Raw genomic sequence first — 9,846 nt, 5'->3', positions numbered from 1 at the left:
AGCAGTCACCTGATCATAGAAGCAGATCAGGTTAGAGAGGCAGGATCTGCCCTTCCTAAACCCATGCTGGCTGGACCTGAGCTCTTTGCCATCCCTCAGGTGCGCAGTTATTGGCCCCAAGAGAACCTGCTCCATCAGTTTCCCTGGCACTGAGGTCAGGCTGACAGGTCTGTAGTTCCCAGGTTCCTCCATCCGACCCTTTTTGTGGATGGGGACCACGTTGGCCATTTTCCAGTCTCCTAGGACCTCTCCGGTGAATTCCTGGGACCTCTCCGGTGAATTCCTGCTGAATTCAGAGGGGTTGGGCTGGATGAGCTTTGGAAGTCACCATTCTGTGACTATGCAATCTCTGCCTTCCCCAGGACTGGTGGCTTTGGCAATTGGCTGCTTTGGTGCACAGCAACCATGCCCAGCCTAGGACACCCTGCAGCTCCTCACTGGAGGCTTACCAAGTACCAGCTCACCTCTGCTCTCCAGGGTGCTGGACCTCTGCCACTTTAGGAAGCTTTTAGCTTCCCAGAACGTGCAGAGGACTTGCTGACTAGAAAGCCAGGCAGCTGAGCTGTGCAAGATGGTGGACAGCTGGGGCACTCTGCATGGCCCTGTGGGTGCTTTCAGCGCCCAGCTCAAAGGCCCACAACAGCACTTTGTGAAGAGCTCTCCAGAAGAACCCATGCAGGTTTTGTCCAGTTCTTATGCCACAGGAATCTTTTTCATTCATCACAAAATCATGGAATAATTTGGGTTGAAAGTGGCCTCTAAAGGGCATCTAGTCCAGGCCCCTCCAATGACCAGGGCCACCTTCAGCTAGAGCAGGTTGCTCAGAGCCCTGTCCAGTGTGACCTTGAACGCTTCCAGGGAACAGCATCCACTGCCTGTCCCAACAACCTGTTCCACTCTCACACCACCCTCACTGTGCAAAATGTCCATCCTCTGTCAAGTTTGAATCTCCCTCTCCTAGTTCAAACTATCATCTCTTGTCCTGTCACCACAGGCCTTGCTCAAAATTCTGCCCACAGCTTTCTAACTAAGCACTGCATGGCCACCAGAAGGTCTTCCCAGAGCCTGCTCCTCCCCAGGCTGCCCAAGCCCAACTCTCCCAGCCTGGCCTCACAGCACAGCACTGCCAGCACTGCTGTAGCCTCCTTTGGCCCTGCTCCAACAGCTCCCTCTCTGTGCTGTGATGAGGACTCCAGAGCTGCCCCAGCACTGCAGGGGGTGCTCAGCAGAGGGGCAGAATCCCCTCCCTGCCCCTGCTGCCCATGCTGCTGGGATCAGCCCAAGACAGTCTTGGGCTGGGCTGGCAGCACTCGGTGCCAGCTCCTGTCAAGCAGTACACCAAACTGGCACCTCCAAGCCCTTCTCCACAGGGCTGCTCTCCAGCCCTTCAGCCCCAGCCTGGATTGATACTGGGAGTAGTCCCCACCCAGGTGCAGGACCTTGTACTTGGCCTTGTTGAACCTCATGAGGTTCACATGAGGCCACTTCTCCAGCTTGTGCAGGTCCCTCTGGATGACATCCTGTCCCTCAGCTGTGCCCACCACACCACTCAGCTTGGTGTCATCTGCAAACTTGCTGAGGGTGCCTGCATCCCACTGTGTCGTTGACGGATATATTAGACAGTACTGGTCCTAATACAGAGCCCTGAGTGCCACCACTTGTCACTGATCTCTATCTGAGCACTGAACTGTTCATCAACCCCCTCCGGACGCAACCATCCAATCAATTCTTCACTCACTGGATGGTTCACCCACCAAATCCATCCCTCCGGTTTGGAGAGTAGGGTGTTGGGGGGCACTGTGTCAACAGCTTTGCACAAGTCCAGCCAGATGACACTCGTGGCCCTTCCCCTGCCCACTGATGTAGCCACACCACCGGAGGCGACCATGAAGGTGTTCAGGCAGGACCTGCCCTTGGTGAAGCCTTGCTGGCTGTCTCCTGCCACCTCCCTCTAACCTTGGCAGAGCTTCTAGCAGAACCTCTTCCATGACATTTCCCTTTTCCCAGTCTCCAGGGACTTCAGCTGAGTGCCATGACTGTTCAATGCCATGAGCAGTGGCTTGGCAACTCCACCAGCCAGTTCCTTGAATTATTTTTATTTATCTGCACCTCAACAAACCACCCCAGATAGATACAGGTGCGTGCCAGCAACCTGCAAGTGTTTAGAGAGTAAGAAAGCAGCAGCTCAGGACAACACTGTGCACTCCTCAAAATGGCAGAGAAGTGGAGAAGCAAACAGAGTGGCTACAGCCCCACCCAAGCCATCATCCTGTGTGTGCTGCAGCTCCCAAGAGCACTGTTGACATTTGCAGACAAAGACATTTTACATCTAGAGCTTGGTCACTGAACTTAATTAAAGCAACTTTGGCACTTAACAGCCTTTTTACACCATACAGACAGGCTGGCTTTAAGATAAAAGGAACCAGGCTTGTCCATGTTCACTGAGGTATCCGAAGTGCTGCTCTTTGTCCTTTGGCAGCTACAAGGGATGGTTAAATAAAGCAATTAAGTCCCAGGAACTTCCACGTCCATTGAACTCCTCTACAGTGCAAACAGACCATCGGGGCCAGGTCTGGAAAGCTCATCAGGGCTGCTCACACACCACCTGCTCAGGCACCTGGGGAAGCTGTGGGCTTTATTGAGCTGCCATTAGCTTTCTCTTGAAAGATGGAAGATTTCTGTGCTCCTCGGGTTTATCCAAGAAGAATGGAGATGAGTTTGGCCACCAGGTGCACGTTGAGGCTGTTCCCCAGCAGCCGGTAGCGCTGCTTTGCTGTCACTTGGTCAGGAAAACCTGGAAGAAAGAGAGCAGGAGGTCAGCCTGGGGCTGCTGCGAGCTCCGGCGGCAGGTGCGGGGCACGGCACCACACACTCCCGCCAGGGCTTGCTGTGAGCAAGGCTTGCTCAGTGAGCCACCCAGCAGCTCCAGCATCCTTCCCGTCATGCAGCACCCGTCCTGTCGAATGCACTCAGAAGCACAGCACCTGGCATGGCCAGGTGGCAGGAAGAGGGCAGGTCCAGTAAACGTTAAACTGGCCCAGGTCACAGAACCATAGAATGGTTTGGGTTGGAAGGCACCTTAAAGGTCATCATCGACTTCCAACCTCCCTGCCATGGGCAGGGACACCTCCTGCCAGAGCACGCTGCTCAAGGCCCCAGCCAACCTGGTTTCCAACACTCCTCTGGGCAGCCTGTTCCACCTCCATGGGGCATGTCTTCCTAATGTCTGATCTAAATCCAGTTTGAAGCCATTGCTCCACACCCTGTAACTCCCAGCCTGTGTCAAAAGTCCCTCCCCAGCTCTCCTGCAGGTGCTGGAAGGCTGCTCTGAGGTCTTCCCAGAGCCCTCCCTTCTCCAGGCTGAACAGCCCCAGCTCTCTCAGTCTGGAGAACCTGAAGATCACCTCTGTGGCCTCCTCTGGACTTGCTCTAACAGTTCCTGTCCTCGTGCTGGGGGCTCCAGAGCTGGAATACCTTTCCAGGTATTGTGAGAGGGTTGTGTTGTGCACTGAGCACACAAAGGTGACCATGCTTTTGAGAATGAGGTTGCCAGCAGCCCACTGCTGTGCTGTCACTGTCCTTGCTTGCACTCTTAGCTTACCCCAGCTGTAAGCTAAAGGCATTTGTTTCAAGCTGAGTGACAGATGAACAACAGTGGTGGTGATTCAACCATCAAAATCATTTGCTAAGACTGATTGTTGCTCACTGCTACCTGGAGCCCCAGGTCAGCAGCAGGCAGCTGAGCTGTGCTGCACACTGTGTACAAGCAGTGAGCACAAGGTGCGCCCCAGGAAAGCCCTCAGCAGAGAACATGGCTGCACAGCTGCTGAGCCAAGGCTGCAGAGCTGAGCAGGAGGTATCTGGGAGGAGTTGTTCCACCTTTTTCTGCCAGATATTAATGCCTGAGATGTGGACTCTGGTAAACACATCTCGTGCCAGCTCCATCCGCTCTGCCCAGCCCCCCAGCACTCACATCTGAGCAGCCATTTTTCTGGCCTGGGAACAGTCACTGGCACTCCCACACACCTCCTTAGGTGGACTTCTCACATTAAATCCCTGAATAAGGTACAGACTCCAGACATTTTGAAGGGGCACAGAGATAAATGTGTAGCCACACACAGGCACAGACATGCACTTACTGCCCAAGAAGCTTATCTCAGCAGTTCAGTTTCTCCTCCTGCCTCTTGGCAACTGAAAACTCTGCTTTATTTTCAGGGCTTCCTGTATCCTTTATCCCAAGCCTCCTCTATCTGCCTTGTAACATTGTCTTGCACCTCCTACCTTCTCAGCACAAGTGCAGCCAACATCAGAAGGGCAGATTTAACAGCTCGGCAGGCTGGCACTTGCAGAGCTCTCACCCTGTCACTGAGGTGGTGCCACTGATGGTTCTGTGGTGCTGACAGCACCACTGCCATGCTCTGCTGGCTTCTCACCAGACTGGCATGCATCACTAGTGTGAACAATGGCAGAGCCATCCTGCCACCAGCCTCCTGCAAGCAGGCAGCAGGTGAAGAAGGCTCTCACGTTCAGTGCTGTTGCCGAGGCCCAGACACATGGCTGCAGTATCTCCTGGAGCTGCACAGCAATTGCTGTTACACACAGAGGTGTTAAAAGCACAACCACAGCAGTCAGTGCTAAGAATGCAATGTGGCTTTGGCTCTGGATGTCACAGGCTGGCAGAAGCCATCCCTGTTGTCAGACACAGCCACGTTTCTGCTGATAACACTGCAGCTGATATCAGAATCTGGTCACATCCAGAACTCATGGATCAGGATCAAAGGCAGAACAGAGAGAGACCTCCACAGACACTGGGCAACTGAAGAAGAGTGACCCTGCTGATCCCTCAGCTTCATACCAAATACAACGTCCATGGGTGGCCCTCAATGGTCAGCTGAGGGTCACCTGCACTGTCCTCGCTTCCCCACAGCTGCAGCCTTTTCCTCTGCACCCCGACAAGATGCAGCAGTGCCCTTGGTCTGCAGCCCAGCCCTTGGCACTGCCCAGAGCCACTGAGAGTTGTCACTGCTGGCAGCAGCCACTGCCTATGAACGTGGCCTGAGCTGCAGAAAACGCAGCTGATGAGCAGAGGCTGAGCTGGGAAGTGACAGCACTGGCCAGAATCAGTCCTGTCCTAACTCAAGCAAGACATGGGCAGAGCAAGCAAGGTATCCTTCCAAGCACTATGCCACAGGTTGAGCTCCCCCAGAATTCCTGAAGTCTTCCAAACATCCATTTCTCTGCTCAGAGGTGCTGCACAGACCATTTTAACATCTGGAAAACAAGATGTGCTTGAAAAGAAAAATGGGCAATTCTGGGCTCAGAGGCAGCTCCAGCAGCACCATGACCCCATACAGATCCAATCCAGCCCTGCTCAATTCAAGCCTCCTTAACATCAACCTACAACCTACAGCAACACAAAAAGCAAACCAGTGGGAATTGAGGGGAATTCTGGGTTGAACAAACCATAAGAGTCAGTTATGAGAACAGAGAGGTCCAAAGCAAACTGCAAAGCAAAGGGCATGGATTTTAGTCCCCATTAAAGAGAACAGACTGGCATTTCTACAGAGTGCTTAGCACTGGGTGTTTGGGAGCACATACCAAACTCCAGCGGGAATCCGTGCAGATTGGCTATTTCTCTTGGGGTGAAGTACCTCAGCTTCAGCGTCGACAACTTCATAAGCTTCTCCTCTTCTGGCAGCTCCTCAATGCCTTTAAACACTGATTCGAGCTATGAAGAATATCCAAGCCAAGAGGTGTCGCTGGTGCAGCCTACACAGACCCAACTTAACACATCCTACCGGAACATTTCCTTGCTTGTGCCACTATGGGAGCCGAGAGCCTGTTCCGCTGGGGACACGACTGGAGCTGTGCTCCTGCAGCCAGGATGCCCACAAACAGACTTGCGAGAAAGAAACCAGTGTTGCCACGAGGCCTTTGTGGAGAGTCCCACAGGGCCAGCTTGGAAAGGACCCCAAGGATCACCTGGTCCACCTGCCCAGGTGATGGTGTATTTGTTCTTTACAAGCTACACCAATATTAATGAGGCAATTAAAGCACTGTAAACACTCGTTAAACACAGGCCACAGCAGCCCATCCACAGGAACCCATCTGTCTGGGTGCAGCTGGTTGGACACATTTGCTTTGAGATTACCTGGAATTATAAACTGCACTTTTTTCTGTTCAGAGACACCAGAGAACATTGGTGAGCAGCACAGAAGTGCAGGACAGGAGCTGTGTAAAGCACCTTTGAGCGATGCCTCGTTGCTACATTTACTTTTACCGTCCCCAGTGGCAAAACACCACTTTCTGGGGCACTTAGTATCAACAGCAGAGCTCTGCAACTTACTGAGTCTTCCCAGGTAAATACTGGGTTTGAATTCAAACATGTTGAGCATCTGACAGCATTTGCTGGATCAGCTCTGTACAACGAACTGCCCCAGCTTCACAGCACTGCACTGCAGGGCACTCCCAGAATGAGTCCTTTTGACTGTGCACACTCAGCCCCAGGAACCTTCTGTATGACACTGCCGATAATTAAGAAGCAGCAACTCAGACTCTTCCCAGAGAGAGGCACAGATGGGTTTGATTTAAATGAACTGTTGTTTAGGAACACAAAGTAAATATACTGGAAACAGGAGGGGTCTTATAATATTCAGAGTAACAAAGCAGAAAACAACCCCCCCCCAGTTTCAAAAGAAGTCACTCTCCTGTGTCATTCAACAGGCCCTTACCTGTACATCCACTGCTGTCTGCAGGACTGAGCCTGTGCCCTCCACGTAGTGTCCATACCTGAACAACAACAGCAAGCTGCAGTTAGTGTCTGCACCAGGCCCCGCAACCCTGACAGCTGCAAAGAAGCAGGGAGGTGATTTGGGCTCCTCGGCTCAAGCAGCCTGCTGCACAGAGAAAGCAAAAGGCCTTGTCAATGGCAGTGCTGACCCTTGGAGTGCAGGAGCCTCTGGAGCTGCTCTGGTGGTGAGTCTGCAGCCAAGGCACCAGGCTTTGCCCACACTGCTGCCCTCCCCGAGACCACTAGAAAGCCATGCAAGAGGCAAGAGTTCATGCATGGTGTCCTCTGAACAGGCCATCTCCACCACACAAGCCAATTCTACCTTCAGGCAGAATGTGCTAAAGGCCAAATGGTTCCAGGGGCTCAAATCAGCTCTCCATATGTGAAGGAGGAGCATTAGTGTGAGCCTCCAGCCTCTACATCAGTGGGCAAGGGCAAAGTGGCTCAGTCAGCTTTAACTTTTGGTTGCTGGTGGACCTTCCATAGAGGCCAGGCATGGGGGAAGGCCAGGTGTATCAAGAGTGTGTCCAGCAGGTTCTGCCCCTCCTCTGCTCTGCCCTGTTGAGACCACACCTAGAATATTGTAGACAGTTTTGGGCTGGAGAGAGTCCAACAGAGAACTACGAGGATGATGAAGGGACTGGAACACCTCTGCTATAAAGAAAGACTGAGAGCCCTGGAGCTGTTTAGTCTGGAGAGGAGAAGGCTGAGAGGGGACCTGATCAATGTCTATCAATATCTGAGGGGTGGGGGTCAGGATGAGGGTGCCAGTGATAGGACAAGGAACAACAGATACAAGCCAGAAGCCAGAAGGTTCCACTTCAACATGAGGAGAAATTGGTTTGGTGTGAGGGTGCTAGAGGCCTGGAGCAGGCTGCCCAGAGAGGTTGTGGAGTCTCCTTCTGTGCTAGTGTGAAGCAGGCTAGAATGTTTTGGTGAGAAGAACTAGATCATAGGCTGTGAAAGGAAAACAATGGTGATGTCTGCTTCCCTCAGAGTCTTGCTGAACAAGAAAGGAAAACATTAGATAACACTCTCGCCATTTTGTCTTCACTCTCGGGCTGGGCTTTGACTGAGCTGCATCTCCCTAACCTCACCTTCCACTCACCTTTGCTTCTTAACCTCTTGGCTGAACCTCTTTTCTTCCTTAGGACTGGGGTAAGGTTGAGAGGGGCAGGGGGAAGGTGCAGGGGCGGTTGAGAGCCCCTCCTCAGGACTCAGGTTTCTGGGAGGGGAGTTGTGTTTCTGTATTACTTTTACCTTGTATATTTCTGTCTATAACTGTATAGACTGTAAATAGCTGCTTGTATATTGTGCTGCTGTAAATAAATAGCTTCATTTATATTCCCAGAGCCGGCTGAGACTAGTCTGGGTACCTTCTAAAGTGTGAGGGGGTGGATAACACCCAAACCATCACATAGCTTTATTTGGCTTCCCTCAATGTGGGGCAAATTCGAGTGACTGTTAATTAACCTTGGAAATCAGAAGGAAGCTAATGAAGCAGCTATTGTACTTGGTGGGGGCTATTGTGTGGCCTGTTTTCTGTTTTCTTGTGTACAATTGGATCAAAGCCCAAATTGGTTATTTCTTGCTTCATGTAGTTTTTAAGAAGGTCAAAGCTAAACTTACAAGCATTTTCTGGTCCTGGGCTGATCTCATTCTTGGGTATGCTGGTTTTAATGCCACTGAAAATATTACCAGTAACATTACAGGGGTATTTACCAATAATATTACATCCAATCAAAATACTGTTTTAACTACCGCATTGATGAGAGTAATTTACCCCAGAACCGAGATGCCAGACCCTTGTTCAGAATTTTACTCAAGGCAAACTGTGACATATCTGGTATGTGTCATTCTAGGTCTTATAATTTTTGATTTTATAATACTTTTAACATTCTGTGTGAAAAATCTGAATGCAGTGCCTGCAAGAACTAGGAAGGTCTCTGTCTCTAAACCAAAAGGGACAGTTCTGCAACTAAACCAAAACAAAGATAACTCAGGAACACCACCTCTCTCCCAGTCAGGGGCACAACAAGGGACAACAGTCCCTACACCTCCCTCTTCAGATTCTGGAAACGCTGCCAACACTCCTAGTGGGAATGATAACAAAGATAACGTGGCAGGATTGGCAGGCATCCCAGGAGCACAGGCAAATAATACTACTAATAACACTAGCAACACTAACTCATCCAGTTCAAATCCCCAGCCACCAGCAGACCAGAAGCCTGTTAGTTCTAAGGCAGATCTGAACTCACAGACCTCAGGCCAGACCCCCAGTGATTCAAACCCTCCAGCAGACACGTCAAAGCCTGTCACTGTGCAGGCTTTTTTGGCACCTGCTAAGGTGAAAACCAAGACACAGCATTTGACAAAGTGTGATTCAAAGGAGGATGTAAGAGAGGGGACCTCTGGTGAGCAAGAGGAGGAAGAGGAGGCATTTCGTCTTCGGGACCTGGCGAACATGCTCAGATCCCAGTACTCTGATGAGAAGAGTGCTGTGAGGTTGGCTGCCAAGAAAGAGGATGGTTCCAATGAGTTTAAGAGTGCTATTAGGAAGGTTCTATTTCTAGGGCAGGGGCAACCAGATCAACAAGAGGAAGAGGAGGAGGATGACATCCAGGACTCCAATGATCCTCTCAGAGAGGTCAGGGAAGTTAGAAAGGAATACTCAAGGGAATCAGGTGAGCCAATCCTAAGCTGGCTAGTGAGATGCTGTAGCATTGGTGCCAATGCCCTGCAGGTAGGAGACAAGTCTGCCAAGCAGCTGGGACCACTCACTAAGGAGAGTAGAGTGGACAAATACCTGACAAGTCCTCTTGGTAAGGTTAGCTTGTGGACACGCCTTCTGTTGGCTGTGGCTATGAGATATCCTTCCTGAGATGATTTGCCATGGGCTGCCAAGAAGTGGAACACCATTGAGCAGGGAATTAAGCTTCTGAAGGAGTTTGCTGTGAAGGAAGTGCTTTATGGAGATCATGGCACACATGAGCCTGATGACATTCCTCTTGGAACAGGTCTCATGAAGAAGCTTAGTAAGCTTGCTCCTTCATCCT

At 51.3% G+C, this 9,846-nt stretch overlaps 1 protein-coding gene across 3 annotated transcripts in view; it reads right to left on the bottom strand.

Moving 5' to 3' along the window:
* Positions 1-2,080: 2,080 nt before the first annotated feature.
* TRDMT1 (tRNA aspartic acid methyltransferase 1) overlaps positions 2,081-9,846 on the bottom strand; it is a 46,104-nt gene continuing 38,338 nt past the window's right edge. For 2 of the 3 annotated variants that reach the window (XM_064162295.1, XM_064162297.1), the window contains 3 exons: positions 6,732-6,789; positions 5,599-5,728; positions 2,081-2,794 (listed from right to left, as the gene is read on the bottom strand). In XM_064162295.1, coding sequence (XP_064018365.1) covers positions 2,694-2,794; positions 5,599-5,728; positions 6,732-6,789 — 289 coding nt within the window. In that variant the 3' untranslated portion in view covers positions 2,081-2,693. Of the gene's footprint in view, positions 2,795-5,598; positions 5,729-5,748; positions 5,900-6,731; positions 6,790-9,846 lie in introns of those variants that run through there. The other variant, XM_064162296.1, reaches the window with a different exon arrangement.

This window comes from Pogoniulus pusillus, chromosome 23 (genome assembly GCF_015220805.1).
Source record: "Pogoniulus pusillus isolate bPogPus1 chromosome 23, bPogPus1.pri, whole genome shotgun sequence".
In the NCBI taxonomy this organism is placed as follows: Eukaryota; Metazoa; Chordata; class Aves; order Piciformes; family Lybiidae; genus Pogoniulus; species Pogoniulus pusillus.
Note: the sequence above shows the minus strand (reverse complement) of the source record. Positions and strands in the feature narration are given on the sequence as shown.